A 19,565-nucleotide genomic window follows, 5' to 3' on the forward strand; every position below is an offset into this window, starting at 1 on the left:
AAGCAGCTCCCTTCATTGTTGCTCTTGCAGAAATTCTTGTTGAACTGTCAGGTTTTGTCCTCTCAGCCAGAAGATGTATTCTTTCATTTCCAAGCTTGAACCTTCTTTGCTGTTGAAGACTGATAGTGAAAGGCTTGCAGTCACAGGTAAGCTTTCTAGCATCCAGCACCTAGATTTAAAGGCAGACATAGAACATCCCCACTAATGTTGAAATGCCTGAATTCTTGCTGCTGGGCAGGTGCAGAACCTCCTGGGGCTGGTGCTGTACCACTGGGCAGCAAAGTCCTGCCTGCACAGCTCGCAATTGTTTCAGACAGCTTTATCTGACCTGGAAGTATGAAAATCAGAAGCCAGCTCAGGCTAATGGTCTTCAGGTGTATAGGTATAGCCTTTCTGTAGCTAGTACTTCAGCAGCTAGCTCACTTCCAGGAACTGCAGAAAAAGATGCAGCAAATGGATGGGTGGGGGGAAAAAAAGGGGGCCGGCTCTTGCAGCATGGCTTTCATTGCATGCTGGTTATCTGTGCAGTAGAGGGACTCATAAACTTTACTTTCCTTCTGCAGTTGGTTTGAAGGTATCTTTGATATAGTCCACTCAAAGCAGTAACCAGATACTTCCATAGTGGAAACAAAGAGGTAAGAAGTTATCTCACCTTTTCTTCAAGATTTTTCTCATGTTACAAGTTCTTGGACAGACATTCTGATGCATTTTAGAACTCGTTGAAGGAAAAATAAACCAAAACCTCATCTAGCTACAATGGGCAGGTTTCCTTAGAGCAGGGCTACAGTGGTACAGGCCTCAATTAAGTTACAATCCCCAGTCCCCTCTCCACTGCTTAAGGAAATCCTTTGTCATCTTGTGGGAGGTGGTGTATCAAACGGGTGATGACTGCACTGCAGAACTCCAACCCCTTGATACACAGCATCCACAGACTCAAGTGAATTACAGGATTTAGGCATTACTAGGCTGGTGTAATTACCTCCTGCACGTACATCAGCATTGCAGGAAAGCTACATCCTTCACCTGAAGGCTTACCTCACACCACAGCCTATGACAATCTAACTCTCTCCTAAACAGATAAGGCTCAAATGCCTTATTTGCATTTGACATCGCTCTCATGGGTCTTGAAGGTTTAAAGCTAAATACAGCTGCAAAACTCCTGCCCAAAACAGCTAGAGAACACAACCTGACCTCAGCTCTGATAAGTAACTACCAAACAAGGCACAATAATTAGCTTCACAAAATTCCAGCCCTATTTTGTAATACCATGAATGGTTTAGAGCATGTCCTAAAAACGGCACTCACCCTTCCTTAACTTTTCTGATGTACATGCAGGATGTTTACATCCCTTCAGCCAGTTCAGCAATTGCCCAAGTCACGCTTCAGTTTGGCATTAAGAGTACAAATACCATCTTCAGCAACAGATACCAGTTTTAAACACTTTATTCAGAATGACTCTGGAACCTCTCTCCACACTCTATTTATAGTTCAAGTCACTGTGCAACTCTGATGCAGAAAGCACCGATCTGCTGCAGGCCATTAGGAAAAAACTTCATGAGTAGCATGGCTTTATTGGAAATAAATCATGCTAAAAACTGAGCCTTAACAGGTACAAAAAATTCAACAGATAAGGAAAGAAGAAAGAGTGGATGCGATATTAAGACCAACATGTGAATTGAAGATTGGTGTGAAAGGTCATACAAGAAAAGGCAATGGGGAATAGTAATGCTGCATTAAAAGTGGGAGTACAGGGCAGGCAAGAGTTACAATACATCCTGCTTCAGTATTTCTTATCCATTTGTACTTCGTTCAAATACTGTTAACAGTAGTGGAAGGCAAAAAGTACAAGACATCTGACTAAAGAAATAAGAAAAAAGGAACACAAAATCAGGAAAAAGTGAAAGCTGGTAATTAGGGAAGGAATAATCTCAAATACAGTTACTCAACAGAAACACAACACTGGGGAAAGCTGCTGTGTCAACATAGACAATACCATTATTCCAGCTCTATGGAAATGACTTGATTTTCCTTGTCTGTAACCTCTTCCACATACCGTACTGTGGAGATTATCCTTAGAGGTGTGTGGGGAGACACTGCATCCACACAGCAAAGCAGCAGATTGACCAGGGGAGTAAAACATGAGGAAGTTATTCCCATTGAATTAGGAAAGCCATGATTAGGAGGCCATGTAATGTGGGACAAAGCATCATTAAGCCCTAAACACGTAATTCCAGTTAGGTGGGAACACTGTGCAGCTACAGCTTTTGTCTTCCAAAAAGCCAACCTTCCCCCATGGCATGTCAGAGTGGGGTATTCCCAAAAGAACATGGCAGTTACTGAAGTGACAGAAGCCACAAGCAAGAGATCCTAGAAAATTATCCTGCACTGGAGAAAGTAATTCCTATTTTTCTCCTTACAGCTGCCATAGAAAGCACACACTTCACTTGATCAACTGGTCAGGGGTGGTAATTTCAGAGGGCCAACAACCACCTTATAATCTGAGTTTAAAGGCTTTTTTTTCTATCATCTCTTAAAGTTATCAAACCAGAAATTCAGCTACAGCTCAACTGTGCATAGTCTGGAGTTTTTGGAGGTGGGGAGGTGGCCCCATTCTGACATGACGGCACAGAGATTGTGTAATGCAGAGTTTGCATAGATAGTTTGTCCCCTCCCCAGCCCAAAGAACATTAAGAGGAAGAAGTCAAAGCTTAGGTTTTTGTTGCATTTGTGAAAAACACAAAATCAGGAGGAAAAAAACCACAAACAAAAAAACCCCCAACCAATCCCATTTACAGAGGCTTCCCCTACATCCCCAGGTAAGGGGGAAGTGGGAAACAAGAGACATACAACACAAGTCATGGCTATTTCACAAAGCTTCATTGTCTTAAATGAAGTTTATTACAGGCCCCAGTGAAAATATTAAAAATTCACCAATGCATACACTTCTGCACCTTTGCCCAGGCTGTTGTTCTAGAGTGGTTAAGTGCCTTTTTTTATTAAAAAAAGTTTTTGTTTGTTTTTACATTATTGCTGTGTTTTACAACAAAATTAAAAACCATTTGTGGAATCCACCCAGCAACAAAATGTCAGTTTCCCCAGAACAAGCCAAAAGCATAAAAGCATGTTCTGAAGGGGCCTTTTCTATACCAGCTATTTAATGAGCAAGGAAAAAAAACAAAACAAAACAAAAAAGTCTATCACTTCTGTTCCTAGTGTAGATGAATTTACTCCATTTTCCAGAAGGGAAATCCTTTCAATAAATATCAGAATAACTTCCGAGATGCTGAAGTTCCAGAGATACAAGCAGCAGCTCCGTGCAGTTTCTCCTGGAGTCCGGTGCTGCCCCTTGTTTCAGTCCAGTGAGATGATGTCAGGAGCGCTGCCGCCGCTGCTGGTTATCACCCCTGTCTCGCTCCTGCTGGAGGAGCTAACGTGCGTGCTGCTCTCGTGGTGACTGGTTGATGTGATGATGCTGCCAGGCGTGCTGCTTGTTAAGGTTGAGGTGAGACTATCCAAAAACATAGGAGGACAGTACTGCTTGAAACAAACAATGAAGAATGAAGAGACTAACTGCACAAGGGAAATGTATGCTCTGAAGATACATCTTCCCTACAACAAGCACAAAACACATTACTAGCAGAACTTCGTTATCGCATGCATAGCAAGAACTGGAGTTCTGCACGCCAGCAAGTAAGCAAGCAGAGATGGTAGCCACGAGCCCTTCTCCCTCATCCTCTCCCTCCCCCCCCCCTTTTTTTTTTCTCCTAACTGGTTAGCTTGAGCATTTACTAGCACATTAAGAAACACTATCATGTCCACGTGATGACCACAAAAAAACCAACAAAACCCACAAACAAAAAAAACCTTAGCATTTGGAGAATGTTCACTGCCCACAGCTACTGGGCACAACTGTGTATTTTGGGCTCCTTTCATCATGAAAGGTAGCAGAATGCTTTTTGCTACTTCGATGGAGGTTAGAATAATTTCATCCTCTTAAATGCCAGCAGCTGTACTAATCAACATGTTCATAGTATATACCTGCAATGATACATGCAGGTCTCTAAACATTTTAGTAGTGATAAATGAGCCCTGATCAAGTCTGATTAAGAAAAATTACTACGTTGATTTAAATTTCCTGAAGTGGAAGACAAGCCTTCTCAAAGCAGAGCTGAACACTCTAAGCATTTAGAAACAGAACAAGGTTTCCAGGTGTCAGAGGAAGATAATGTAAGACACCCACGCACACGCACGCACACACGTTGTTCAACACACCTTACTTTCTCTTACCCCGTGGATTCCAATCTCAGACATATGTTTGGAACTGAGCCTGAACTGTTTGAACTGTCCAAAGTGGACACTTCATAGCAGCATACCTGCTTCCAGTCTCCCACATGAACAAACTTCTGTTATTCCCACTTTCGGCAGTTCAGATCTCAAGGTCAGGCACAGAGTATTGCAAGATGCAGTAAGTGGAAAGAAAAGGAGGAAGTTCATCCTTTGTTTTTAAGGCACCAGAAAGTCAACTCTGCAGTAGAGTCCTATTACTGTTGTCTTCTAGAGACAGAGAGATGAAACAGAGGGTCTGCTTCAGATCCTCTTGTCTTAGTTAGGGAGCCGATATTCCCCCACATTTCAAGGCTGTAGTCTGTCTGTGTAAATCTAGTTACGGTAAGAATCACTCTCCCTAACTTGTAAAGTTTTAAGTTTCCAGGGAAGGAAAAGCACCGCCTAGTTACTTTTGACCTACAAAATATCCATATAATCCAAAGCCAGCGGGGTTTAGGTGTTACATGGAAGGATTTATCATAAAAGCGTTCAGTCATGTGCCCATCAAATTAAGGAAGATATTTTCTTTAAAACTTAACCTCCTACTAACATCAAAACCAACAGAAACAACCACCAGTGACGTATATTTACAGAGCTTAATCTGGCCTACAGATACACAGTATGAACTAAGAGGGTGAAGTACACGGGGGGTGTATTCACATTAGTGCCGTGCAAGTATCCACTTTAGAAAGGCAAGCTATCACTAAAGAGTGAGTTTCCATGCATGGATTTATCCTAGTGAGGCTAAACCAAATCCTCCCTTAATGCATCTTCATTACCACCTCTTGTTGGGGAAAATGGATTTTCCTGGTCTGTGGTAAGGTCTAAGCGAGTGGACTGCGAACATGGTATGGATGATGACAGTGTCCTGGTAATTATTCGAGCAGTACGTCACAAAAACCAGACTTGGAAATTAACCCCATAGTAGTTCAGAAACATACCTGTGAATCAACTGGGATTAGTGAAAGAAAATCCAGACCTAGAAAGAAGAGAAGGATAATAAATTGATGTGTCTTTCTTTTATTCATACACAACAAATTTAAGGAACTTTTTTGTGGTCGTAGAACAGATTTTGCAATTGTTACACAGTTTCTAAATGGAATATACCACTGTGACACCACTCTCAACGACTACTTCAGGCAGCAGCAAAACGAGTTATCTCGTACAAGTGGCTCTTTTTAAGAATGAGAATGACATAATGATGTATTATTCACTGGATATTGCAGGGTGGTTCAATGTGGTTGCTTAGATGGAGGTTGCCATTTGGAGCTGTTGGTTCATAATGCAAGTTTCACTGCATATTGTACCTGACTTGGCCAAACTGGGACATGAAGAGTGTCATCACATTAAAGATGCTGGAATGAAGTAAAGTCACAACATGCACAAGTCCAAAAACAAGCAGCAGGTCTCTTCCTCCACCCACGGGCAGCCAATAAGGAAACATTTCTAATATCATCCCCGTTTTGTGTCTAGACAAATAAAAGGAACGAAGAAGAGGAAACTACAAGTAGTTCAAGGTATATCCTCTAAGAGCAGTGACAACTAGCGTCCGTCTTATACACCATTAGCGTGTAAGCATTTAGGGCAAGATGTTTAAAAATTATGAAACCAATGAGAAATTACAGCCTTTTTTGTTTTGTTTCTAAATATTGGCCTTGTGTTTGCTATGTCAACAGAAAGAAATGGAAAACTTACTCCCTCCCTCTCCCCTCACCTCCAAATCTGTTCTGGCCAGTGGCATCTCTCCTTCTCTTCTCAATTAGAGAAAAATTTTGAAGGAGATTTAAGCTCAACTGCTTTTACAGAATTGACAGCTGCTTTTGTTCTTGCACCTTCTAGAACTTCAGCTGATAAAAGACAGACAACAGTTCTAGACTTCCATTCTCTCAGCGTACTCTCCTATCCAATTTGGGAAGGCAACCGATTTCTTAACAAGGGAGAAGTGGAGGGAGGGAGCAGTAAAGGAACCAAAATGGACAGAGAAACAAGGGGAATGATATCCATCCCATTGCCAAACTGGTGCTGAAAGAAGAGGAAAAAACCCAGAGATGTTGCAGGGGAGAAATGGAGACAGGCAATGGAGCGGGGAGAGGGAAGTACAGGAGGCCAATGGGACACCTGTCACCATGAGTCACCATTTCCTGGGCTCTGGGTTCGTTACAGCCGGCAAAGAGAACCCCCAGAGTCCCTATATACAGTGTTCTTTTCAAGGAGCCAGGATAGAAAACAATCAGTATCCCCACCTTTTGTCTGATATTTAGCAGCAGTGTTGAAGAATACATCATAGGCATTTAGGGTATGTCTAGGTAAAGAAAGTCAATAGAGTTCAGCTTACATATTGTAGCTCACCTTAACCTTTTTCATACAGTCTAGACAGAGCACCACTAGAATCAGCTAGCAGAATATCTCTACTTCTAGGGTTGGGATGAGTCGGCGCCATCACACCTCTATAACTTAAATAAGCAGCTACTCTCCCTCGCATCTACAACACATAACAACTGGATATTAACACAGAGTCTAACTGAATATAGCGAGAAGTGTTTCTGGCTGCCGTTCCAAAGTGCCAATTTGTACCCCAGAAGCAACATTTTTCACATCGCTGTTGCGAAGTGCAACCTGAAACTGGAAAGACAGCCTGTACTGGACTTGTCTAGGCATCGCATCAGTGGAATACTGCATATAGTCTTGTTCCATTAAAAAAAAAAAAGTTGATCAATTCTCCAATTTTTTACCCACCCCACAAATTAATAAAGCTGTCAGAATACACATTAAAAATAGCCACCACCTACCTGGCAAGTCTGATGAAATACTGGATATTGGTGGATGATGGAATGGTACTGGGTAGTCTGTTAATGAAGGAGGAATAGCAGCAGCATCGACCGTTGTCACACTGGGCACTCTGACAGTAGATGGCTGATACATGAGAACCCTGTTTTGAACAGCACGGGAAGTTACAAACAACCTGGCCGTTAGTTACAGAAGAGAAATTACACACCGCTGTGCACTCTCATTCACAAGGTCACTATGTAACAACACAACTACAGCGTGGCTACTCACTACACAGTATTCCACTCTAATTTCCTCTTTCATAACAGTCTTCATAATAACATGACCGTATCTTGGCTCTCAACAGCAGCTGTGACATAAGAGCAAGTTGGCATTAAAACAAAGTACAGTGCTGGAGTCATTTATAACAGTCTACCGTTCAGAGACAGAAATGGAAATCTCTATCTGTGGAGCACCCTGGGAGGGATGTGCAGGTAGCCAGAGCCAGGAGAAGAACACTCATTTCAATGTCTCCACATCACCACTCCTCGGTGCTACCCTGTCACGCTGAAGGCATGACTGACCATTATTCAGCCTCTGAGATTACACACATGGGAGTTAAATACCAAACCCATCTTTACTCACAGCCTGAGCCCAAGCTAAGTTCAGCTCTCCAGGAGCTTGCAACCAGTTGAAACCCTTCTGCATCCCCACCTTCTGCCCGATTACATCGCAGCACTGCTAATCACCACAGGCGTTCAGGCACCAGCCACGTGCATAAAATATTTCATAAACTCCAAGTCAGGTGGAAACACCCAGAGTCCCGCTCCCAGCTGCTCCGCATCACTCCCTCCAGCCCACCAGCCACGAGTGTTAGCCACTCACGTCTTCCTCCCCAGACTGCTGCATCGGTGCATTTCTGCTACGCCTGATTTCAGAAGCTTGGATTTCAGACCCTCCCCTCGCAAGCACCTCTTATACTTCAGCCTGTGTTGCTTCTGCCTGTAGGAAGACACCCCACAGTTCTGCCAAAACTAGCATTCAGGCAACACTGTTTACAGGAGAGAAGCTATTCCCCAAAAGCCTGGCTTTGACTTGGATTTGAAGAATGAAAACATGCCATTTCCATACCCAAACAGCAAGGAAAATACATTGGTCACAGACAGACAAGAAAACTCAGTCCTCCTACAATTATGGTTGCAGGTAGCCATCTCAGACACACACAGGAGCACAGAAGGAAGTCTTGGTGCCTTCTGAAACTTCATTAAGAGATGTATTTGTAGCTATTTTTTCTTACAAAAATAAGAAACAGTCTCTTGCAGAAGGACTCCTCCACAATCCTCACAAAAAGCAACAGCATTTCAGAATCACTGCTGAAAGTTGTTGAAGATGACCAACTATTTGCTCAAAGACCACACATTCCTGTGGACCAGAGACACAGTACAGCTGCTCATTACTTCAAGAGCTGGCAAAACAGAAGGGGTTTGTTTTTATTACTATTATTTTAGTACAAGACATAAGCCACTACGCTGAGACACACAGACACACACCTCATGCATGCAGCAACACTAACTAATAAACCATTACTAAAAGCTGACACTTGGAATCGCCTCGCGGAGCGGTGACTGCTGGTGAGCCTGACCAGTGCCCCTCTCTCCCTGCAGGTCTCCTGTGCCCTACGGGCCAAGGGCAAGAACTTTACAGAAGCCACGAACAGTAACTGCAGCCGAGTTGCGTAGATTGGGACAGACAGAAGGCGGCACAACAGTAAAGAAGCTGGTTAAGCCTGCCGCTGAAGTCAGGCATGACTACAAAGATGGAGCACTTGACAGAGGACTTGGGAAGTCACCAGTTGTGCTAACCAAGGTGCAGGACTGACTGATAACCATGGCCAACAACAGTGTCCAAGACATTCCAGAGTTTAACAGAGAGATGGAGAAAAAGCTTGTCTTGACTCAAAACAGTAAAGAGCCTCCCTTCCAAGACTGACAGGATGGATGAAACACACAACGCAGCCTAGTTTCCTGGGCACCAGAGCAGATTAGATAAAGGGTATAACAGACAGCGAAAGAAAAGCCTTTAAGATGACACTAACTTAGCAAGAATGCAATAAAGCTCCTCCACTTGGCATAATCTGCTTTCTCAGGAGAATCCTGTCCATTAGCTTAATCAGCTTCCTTTTCTATGGAGAAATAGCCCTGCAAACACAGCAACAGTCAGCGCAAGTCTTTTGTGAGATGTAAAACTATTTAATAGTGTTTTGGCTGTACAAAGGTACTGTATCGATACAACCTTCTGCAAGGAGAGGCCTAGAAATTCTCCTCTGGAAATGTGCAGCTGGATCCCGGAGAGAGATTACAAGTCCATTTGTCTACACATCAGTTTATCTGAGACATTACAGAATAACAACTAACTTTAAAATTGACAAACCCTTTGGTTGGGCTTCCTTGTGTTTCAGACATAAATATGCACTTCCTTTTGGCAGGAGGATCTTCCTCTTCATCAGAAGAGCTTTCTATTGTCAAGTCAATAACGTCCACTTTCTTCTTGTTCACCTCATTGGCCACTGTCACAGAACACTGTTTGCTAACAACACTGGAACCTAAACAAGAAAATAAAATATTACTGTTTTTTAAAGGCTGTTGACATCAGCTGTTTCTATCTGCAACAGAACCAGGAACTCAAATCCTGTTTTAGCTCATCTTCCTGGCCACTACAGAGAATGTTACAGCCCAGGAACTGTTTTATTACTATTCTGTATCACATTGAGAATATTAAAGCACAAGCTTTAATCTTCACTTGTCCATTTAAGGACCTAAAACAAGAGCAACCTCTCATTTTCTTAACTGCTATTATAAAGAGCAAAGACAAAGCCCCAAAAAAGGCACAATTTGAGAGATACAACCCTTGTCATTTAAAGTAAAAAGAAAGAAGGTTAGAAGTATTAAGCCCTCCACAACACAGACATCAACATCCATACACATTATACAAGCTACAGCTAAGTCTCCAAGACTTTTTGTTGGTTTGCAACCAGCACCCCAGATGTACGTACTTTCTATTTTGGTGCACTGTGGACTTGAGACTTTCACAGCTTCTTTCTTTGGCCTCATGGGGCACCAGGAGCCATCTTCTTGGAATTTGATCTCATCCACATCTGAACATTCATTAAGGATTTCCATAAAGAGCCTGAAAAATAAAGCTGAGTGGTTTCATTTTTGATTCCAAGTGAAATTTTTCATCCTAAGTGCAAAGGAGACACAGTTGAAAAGCTAATTATGATCACCTTTGACTCACTGCATGTACCCTCTCCCCAGTTCATCTTACCCGAAAGCCTGCAATTACAGCCTTTGCAGACATCGAAACCTAAAAGAGTATCCCAACCTACCCATATTCCACTCCAACATTACTGCAATTCATAATTTCTGCTTCTGTATGGAAATCTATCATCCTCTGAATCAAGTTTGACACTTTTTTATGAGTTAAATTTTAACGTTAATAGCTTCAGAGATAGGGTCATGTAAAAGGGAGACCTATCCTTAGATGTCACATTTGGATTTCTCCAGAGGAAATATACTGAGGCTTGAGAGTTTGATGATGCAGTTAGAAGATAAACTTACATAGTTCATTACATGGGAACAGAAACTAAGAGTCTAATGGTTCCTCCCAATCTAAAGTCTTTCGGCAAAGAAAATAGTATGAAATGGCTGAACCATAAGTCACAAAAATGTTAACTAATTGTGTAATCTGCAAACCCAGTCTCTTACCCATCTAATATTAGGCTCTCATAAGCTGCCTTTTTGTCACAGACAGGGCAGATCCAGGTAGGCTTCTTTTCATTCATTTGAAGATAAAGAGCAGCATCAAAACATTGCAGGTGTGTGCAAGTAACAGCCCGGCATGGGATTGTCAGTCTCATTTTTCCCAGCTGCAGGAGATGCATTTAAAGAGCATCAGAACAGAAGTCAGTGAAATAGGCCTGGATGGCTAACAATGAAATCGGAGGCAGTCGGTGAAGTAACTGTCTCTTCTCACTACAGAGGTGCCCAGTGCTAAGGTCGCTGCAGGCAAAGCCACCCTATCAAAGCACATGCAGTGCACTTAAAGGAGCAATAAAGCCATCCTCCAAGTCTTCACTGAGTTGAAAACAGTCAGAAACATTTCTAATGGACCTACATCAATGTTATTGCTAGGATTTTATTTTTATTCAAAGACCTACTGAAGCACCCGCTTTTATCATTTTCTTTTAGCCAAATATTTCAAGGGGTTTTGTGAGCTCCAGTTATGTTAGACTCAGAATGGCGTAATACCCATTTTAACATTTAGCTTAACAGAGCAGTCACAAACACAAGGCCAGCTTCTAGCTGGGAAGAGAAACCCCAAGGCAGCGTTACCTTGTTACACAGCAATCAATTTTTTTGTTTGTTATAGCAGCTGGCAGTATAAGCAATACCACCAAAATGAGGAGATCCAAAGTTTTATTTATCACTGTATCCTTTAATTATTCTGTCACCCTGCCCAATTAGTCTCAACACCTCGATACACAAGATTACTCCTTCTAAAGGCCTCGCTATACACTAGTAGCGACTTGATTCTGACTGCATTACAACTGAGGCGTTTGCAGTTCTAAACCATAGTTGGTTGAATGCTGCTACAGTCAGGTGCTTGTAGATGCACCCTTCTCTCCACTATTTTATGTTAATGAATCAGTATATAAAAGCCAGTGAAGTTTCTTAAAAAGCACTTTTTAAAAGCGGCCAACTCTGCACTAAAGATGAAGAGACAAATCTGTACAAGGTAATTTCCAGCCATACTTACAGGACACATCAGAGATACCCGCAGGCTGGTCGTGGCAATCTCACTATCAGGATCTGCAGTTAGTTTTTCTTTAACTATTAAAATAAATGAAGAAGTTATACACAGACATCATTACTTAAAATGCTAATCTTGATTTGCCAGTGCATGTACTTTATTTTCAGCTATCTAAAAAAATAAAGCATCTAGGAAACTAGTTCATAGCAATATCAAACAACAATAGTTTCACTATTTATGAGCAACTGGCAAACGCTGCGCATCATAAGACTGTTTGATGTGCAGCAGATGCACTACCAGCCATGAGGGTTAGTAGAGCAAACTCAACCCAACATGCGAAGAGATAAATAAAATAATCATCAGTGAGCGAGGTGCAAAGGCAAATCAGGATCACATGCAAGCAAAAAGAATTTAGGACATCTACCTGCACCTCACAGCCCACCACAGTAAGTGGTGCTCATGGCACTCCCGTAAGAACACTTCAGATGGGATCTCTAGGTGCGCTCTCTACCAGCACAGGGACCCTCACTGAAAAAGCGCATGATGCCTCAGCAACAGCAAAGGGAACCTTTGATACTCTGGGCATAGACTTTCTTTTCAAAACGCTGCAAATGCCTCAAGTATTACCAGTTCTAGTTTTAAAGAGCCACCGACCACCCTCACAAAGTACAGACAGGCAAATTTGACTTACTTAGTGCTCTGGAGTGATCGGGGTTTCTGATACCTTTCATTTTTAACCTCTGCAAAAGCATAGCTGAAGTGAGCTGACGAACAAGATACACAGACATGGAGTAATTCTACAAAAAGAGTGATTAAAAAGTAAATATTGATTTCATACAGTACTTCCACTATTACCACCAATTACGATTTACACTAGCTGTAGCATACAGTAAAAACAAAAACATGCCAAGTTTTGGCTTAATAGTTATGAAAAGCATTGACAGATAACTTCATTACTGTGAAAGAGCCCAATACTCTACCAGAATTCTCCTGCCAATCAAGTCCAGTTGTCCTACTCCAGTTGTGGCTTAACTAAGAAGAATAACTCCACAACCGAGATACAATCTGGGCTCTTCACTGGGAAAGATGATTTACACTGGTAACACACCTTCTCATACAGGCAGTCTTTAAGAATTTCTCATGTTTGTCTATTAAATCCTTCCCTTTTTTCAGTGTCAATCTGTTAGTGGGAAGCTCGGAGATGATCACATGACAAAAGAAGAGATGAACAGTCTTTCAGGTGCAAACGCAACACCTTCACATGGCACACAGCTGCACCAATTTCCTTGTACCTTTTCTTTAGCTTGCTCTGCACTTTCAAGCCAAACCTCATTACACCATACCCACTCCTCTGAGGCTGGCCACATTCCCTAGCATTTACTACTCTTCCCTAATTCACACGACTTGCCAGCTTCTTCTGTTCAGCATTAACTCTCTATTCAAAGTCACTAATGAAGAAAAAATTCTGCAAGTCCCGCTACTGCAGAATAATAATGGTTTCATCTGTGTAACAAACACAACCTGCAATCTCTCACTTCCACTCCCTGCCAGCCACCTTCCTATGGCTCCTATACTGTCTGGGTACTGCACAAGAATTTAAACAACACCTACTGCTCTGCTCCTCCTTTACCACCTATAGGAAAACCAGCTCTTACCTAGATGAGCAAATAAAGTTACCTAAATGCATGGGAAACTGCTAAGAAAAACAGATTTTTTTTCTTTCCTTAAAGAATGACCGTGCATTGCACTACTTATTCAGAACGAATTCTACAGGCTCAAGTCTGACCACCTCTGTGGGATTAAAGCCTCCTTTGCTCAGATGCTCTCCACTATCAGTCAAGTAGATGCCAATAAGCCCTTAGCACGTGCGCCCGCTGACACTCCACACTGTCCCCAAGGGTCTCATTTAGAGGATGAATAGCGACAGCTGCTGTGCGAGTTCTGATACTTAGAGCAGCGCACCAACATTAAACCAAAGAACTCACTTTACCTCTCGGGGCAAGGGGGAATGCTGGGACAACCTCCAATTCATCTGCTTCCATGAGAATATGTTTTGGCAGATACAGGGGAGGAAGAAAGCAAGGGTCAGTGGGAGAGGCCAAGACCACACACAACACTGCAGTCATTTCAATATTCTTGTGCTTTATAATTGGGAAGCATGGCTTAGATCTTCCCCTTCACCTCTGTTTTAGGGAAAAACAAAAACAAAAACCACAAAAACAAAAAAACTTTGCTGTCAGCACTGCCCTTCATTTATTTTGTGAACATTAGCTTTCTCTCTAATTTCTTTTTAAAATTTTAATTAGTGTATAAAAGTTTATACTGGAGCATCACTCTAAAACACATGGTGTCTCTGGTCCACAGCTTTTGATTTTGAAGAAAAAAGCAAGGGGTAAGCTACTTTGATAATTGAATCCACAAGGATTTCCACAACTGGTCACAAATAGAGGAATAAGTAGTTCTTGACTTACCAACAGCTGAAAGGGATGCTGCAACAGCTATTTAAATCTAGGAAGAATTCAGAAATTCCTCACACTCTCCCTTTCTTTTCCTTAGTAAATCCATAGGGGAATTTCTAAACAGCCACAGGGCCATTTTAAAGGCTAATTCCTTTTCAACTATGATTAATGACTGCAGGCACTAGAAAACAACAGGTTTCACATTTCAGTCACCACCCCTTTATCTCCTGCCACCTGAAGTCTAGCATGCCTTTCCCCCACTGCAGGTTTCCATGAAGTTTTTTAGAATTGCATTATGAAGAGGCTTCAATTTTCATTTCTTCCCCAGCTCTCCATCCTTCCTCACATTGAGTCACTTCTCCCTCAAGTCACCCAAACTTCCAGACTACTCTTCATTTGTAAGAAAACACACACTGCTCAGGTATCCTGCGTTACAAAGACACACACAACACACAAGTATGGTCCGACCAAGCGTGTTTGAGATCCATCAAGCCCAGAAACAGCTGGCACCAGCAGCCTGACACCTCCCCAGTAAACCCTTCCCAGCAACCTGCCATCTATGAGCTTTCTGAGCTGGAAGTTCCACCCTGTTTTGGTTTATTTGCAAGTACAATTTTAAATCAACTCATAGCGAGGCCATTTTCATGTAAAAAAGGAATCTCAAAAGAATAGAGAAGAAAATATCCATTAACCAGTTCTTCCTGTGGAAGAAAAATTGTTTTTGTAAAACTACTTAGTATTACTTAGTTAGAAAATACAAAAACCTCAGAAGCAAATGCATGTCTCCACCCCCACAGCCTTGGCACATCTGGACAGTTTAAAAAGCCTTCTCCAATGGGCCGTTACAGCAGATACTGAGAAACGTGCCTTAGAATACATGGCTACATAATTCCACTCTTCACACCATCAGGCTACACGGAAGAAAGTTAGGTTTTCCTTTTGTTATTTTGTCACGTCTGAACTGTTTTGTACCATTTACACCACAAAAAGATTTCATTATTTTTGATACACATTTCAGGCAACCCCTAACAGCAGGCTTTCTAATGTGAATTCTATAAGGAGGCCTTTGCCATCTCTACACAAATCGTATATATGTTACTGTAAACTACCATACTTCTAGAGCAAACTTTGTTTCCTGGCACTGATAAGAAGTTCGACCACCTAATACTAAACACTTGCTGGTGTATGCCTTGCCAGCTACATCAGGCAGTAGAGGAGAAGGAATGCTAGATGAGGTTATTTAGGCAGCTTTCCACATCCTACAGAACACACAGTTTACCTTTCCAATTTCAGAAGCCCAGGAAATGGAAATCTGGTTTGGCACTGCTGACGACAACCTAACTAGAGACGTTATATTCAAGGGGCGCCCAGGTCGCTTCTGTTCAATTCCATTTTTTGGCGGTGGAGCATATCCCTATGGGAAGAAAGGACAAGGAAAGGGTTACCAAGTCTCCCCGCTGCACTCTGAAACCTGCTGAAACAAACTTGTTAGTTTTCAACGGACCTACGGGAAGCAGGTAAACCTAGGAGCTCTCTAGGCTGGAGACTAAACACTTACTGTGAGAAATATCAGTCTTTGACAGTCTAATACCATAAGTCAACCACAATTTTAAAGCATTTTTTGGTTTTGTCCTGGTTTCAGCTGGGACAGAGTTAATTTTCTTCCTAGTAGCTGGTACAGTGCTATCTTTTGGGTTCAGTATGAGAAAAATGTTGATAACACACTGATGTTTTCAGTGTTCAGTCTAAGTCAAGGATTTTTCAGCTTCTCATGCCCAGCCAGCAAGAAGGCTGGAGGGGCATAAGAAGTTGGGAGGGGACACAGCCAGGGCAGTTGACCCAAACTGGCCAAAGGGGTATTCCATACCATGTGACGTCATGCCCAGCATATAAACTGGGGGGAGTGGGGCTGGGGGGAATCGCTGCTTGGGAACTAACTGGGTGTCGGTTGGTGGGTGGTGAGCAATTACATTGTGCATCACTTGTATATTCCAATCCCTTTATTATTATCATTGCCATTTTATTATTGTTGTTATTATTATTAGTTTCTTCCGTTCCGTTCTATTAAACTGTTCTTATCTCAACCCACGAGTTTTACTTTTTTTTCAATTCTCTCCCCCATCCCACAGCAGGGGGAAGTGAGCGTGCAGCTGCATGGTGCTTAGTTGCCAGCTGGGGTTAAACCATGACAGTCCTCTTTAAAGTGGTTTTACAGAAGTGCTGAAAAGGTGGAAGAGAATGCGGTTTTGGTCCAGGTAAGTTCACTGGAAGCATAAAAAGTAGTGTTGATGCTTCGTCCTTTTTTTCCCCCCACCCCACTGAAAGAGAGTGGAACATCACAAGGACACAGCCTTAGTGACAAACACAGCAAGTCATGAAGAGTTAATTCAGCATTTCACACTCAGAAAACACTCCATTGATTCTATTTAAGAAACAATGAAGTCTTGTTCCAAGAGCTCCACATCTCCTTGGTGTCTGCTTTGCCTTGCATCAACTACACCTAGCTCCATTAGTGACAGGTTGTCATCTGTACTCTGCCAAGGCCCCTGAAGAAGGGCTATATGTGGAGTATATAAGCTGTATTTAAGACCTAATAGGCTTTGCTGTTGTCTGCAGAAACAAAATAAACTAGGTAGTTTGTTCAGCTTTTATGAAGAATTTCATAACCTGGACAGCTTTTCTCTGTAGTTTTATTTCCTATATGATGTATGCGAATTAAATCAGGAGCCACCTCATTCCCTTTTGCTTGAAGGCAAGCACATAGTCTCCAGCATATCGTGAGCAGAAAATACTTGTGCTTCGTGAAGGAGCTTATTCATATCACCCTGCGTCTGTCACTATGAAAGCAAGCCAGTCTGTAACAGGAACTCTGAAAATCTCCGTTTTGAGCTCACACAGACAGCCTGCAGTCCACTCATCTCAAAAACTCATCCCGCACCAGAAGGATGCCAATAAAAGATTGCAGCCCTATGTCTTGCACAGAACCGACTGCCAGATTTCATTTAGTTCAAGACACTGTTCTATACAAGAAACCCTCCCAGAAACAATATACTGGAAAAACACACACACCTTTTTTTTTTTTTTTACTAGAGAAACACACACATTCTCAGCCTAGTGATTGGAAAAAGAGTTACTCCGAAAGACACTAAGTCTGAAAAATAAAAACCAGAAAAACCAGTGTCTTCTGCTCACTAGCCAAGTATACCATAGGATAATCACTGCCTTTAATCCAAGGAGGACTCCATAGTTGTCACATTTTCTAGGTTTCCAAAGCAGCTCTATTACTAGTCCATAGGTTTCACATGACAACCAAGCCCTGGCTGTGCCTCACCACTGCCCTTTATTAATTTCAGACAGGGCTCTTGCTTGCAGTCACAGAATGGGGACTCGGAGCTTCTACAGGCAGGTCTGCCAGGCTGGAGTGGCAGACAGCAATTGCTGAAGAACACTCTCTAAAATGGTTCTCACCCCAGATGATGAGTGACCCAATAGCTATCAGGAACCTTAGCACGTGTGCTTTATTGCAGAACATAGAAGCAGCAGATGTATGGGGCCTGCTGGCAATTTCACATTTAAAAGAATGAATGATTTGCCATTTCTTACTCAGACATAACAGCTACAGCCATTTATAGAGCATATATCCCAATTGCTTTGCTGTAGTAGGCCTTTCTCTACTATGGTGACTTTATAATGAGCTTACGTGGATGAACACACCATCCCTGCAATATTTAGGAGAGTACTTCCACACATACTATACCAGCCTCAATAATCCTGCTGGTCTCCAACCTAAAATTAAGCTGCCTTGCTTTCAAGAGAGCAAGGATGCAAGTTCTCTTACATTTCCTAACTTTTTTTCTTTTTTAGAGACAGACTCTGCAGACATGCTTCATTTCTGTCAAGCTTTTAATGTTTTCTTCCACAGAGCAATGACCTTGAGATCACAGCCACCCTTGTACTCCTAGAACAGTTTAAAGCCCTCCCTTTGTAGCCTTCCAGGAGTTAAGTAAAGAGCACTCTGCTTGCCCATCACAACCAGCATGGTCTAGCGCTGTTTAGTTAGGCTGCCAGTTCTAGTGGCTAGCAAGTGCCAACATTATTTCAGTCTTTAAGTCTTCCATGCTACTTGCAAGAACCATATTAGTCAAAGTTGGTGGAATCTGCGAGAGCCATAACAATTTATCGACAGAAAGTGTGATTGCTCTTCTATCTGGCTGTTTCCAGCCTGCCCTGATGTATTTGATTTTGTCCTTCAAAAGAGACCTGCAGTGGTCTATGGAGGTCCCTTGAGAAGAAGAGCAAATTACCTTTTTGGACTTCCACATTTTGTCTTGCCTACAAGAGAAGCTAACAGGAGAACCACCTGCTCTAGTGCATTATGTATAAGATACTTCTTACTTGCCAAGACACCAGCACACAAGGCTCTACATTTACTCCTTTTAAGTCAGAACCAACACTAAGAGGAGGACACAGATAGTTGTAGGAATACAAGAAAACACTGTGTTAATGTAAGTTGGCACAACCTGAAGCAGCACTGGCACACTGGCAGCATTTCTGTGAAGCTTCTGGTAAGGATTGCAGCCAAGGAGATGACCAAGTATGATTTACAGACATCTGCAGAGGCATGAACTGCTATACCAAGGAAAGAACAGTACTCACTTAAGAGTTATACAAGTTGGCAATAGAGGCTGGCATCACTGATTAATTACCTAACACTAACACTACCGAGTTGGACAATAGTGGTCTTTGAGGCAAAGGAGTTATCTTACATTTCCTGTAAGAGAAAGGAACCACCAGGGGGTTGCAGTCAGTGACCAGATAAACAAAAAACACTTACAGGAGCAGTCTGAGACTATATTTGTCATTCAGCTCATACTGAAGGAAGAGAGGAAAGGAATTTGCCAAGACAATAGTCATTTATTCACTTTCTCACCTAAAGTTTCTGCTGAACAGATTAAAGAATCACCTTATGATGTGCAGGAAGAACCTACAGGACTTAGATCTAAAGCAAAGCAATAATCCAAGACTACAAACAACTTTTGTTACGACTGTGACACCATATGCGCAAAATGGATAGCATAAGACAGCACAGCAGGGTGCAAACTATATTAGCAAGACTGAGTATCAGCAGACATTGATGTCCACAGGATAACATCAGACCCAATTCTTTTTGGTGGGTTGCTTAAAGAAAGGAAGACAATCTGCAGA

General features: G+C 42.1%; 1 protein-coding gene across 16 annotated transcripts in view; it reads right to left on the bottom strand.

Annotated features, from left to right (window-relative positions):
* Positions 1-1,726: 1,726 nt before the first annotated feature.
* PIAS2 (protein inhibitor of activated STAT, 2) overlaps positions 1,727-19,565 on the bottom strand; it is a 33,545-nt gene continuing 15,706 nt past the window's right edge. Inside the window, exons 6-15 of one of the 16 annotated variants that reach the window (XR_775348.1) lie at positions 15,640-15,774; positions 12,593-12,698; positions 11,908-11,981; positions 10,857-11,017; positions 10,145-10,278; positions 9,523-9,694; positions 7,116-7,255; positions 5,634-5,795; positions 5,268-5,305; positions 1,727-3,534 (exon numbers count right to left, since the gene is read on the bottom strand). Coding sequence is in view for 8 of the 16 variants with exons in the window: in XM_010582980.1 (XP_010581282.1) it covers positions 3,352-3,534; positions 5,268-5,305; positions 7,116-7,255; positions 9,523-9,694; positions 10,145-10,278; positions 10,857-11,017; positions 11,908-11,981; positions 12,593-12,698; positions 15,640-15,774 (1,143 nt within the window). In the remaining 8 variants the exon portion in view is untranslated. The other 15 variants (XR_775345.1, XR_775342.1, XR_775346.1 and 12 more) reach the window with 15 other exon arrangements.

Source organism: Haliaeetus leucocephalus, unplaced genomic scaffold, assembly GCF_000737465.1.
Source record: "Haliaeetus leucocephalus isolate CR32 unplaced genomic scaffold, Haliaeetus_leucocephalus-4.0 Scaffold866, whole genome shotgun sequence".
Classification (NCBI taxonomy): domain Eukaryota; kingdom Metazoa; phylum Chordata; class Aves; order Accipitriformes; family Accipitridae; genus Haliaeetus; species Haliaeetus leucocephalus.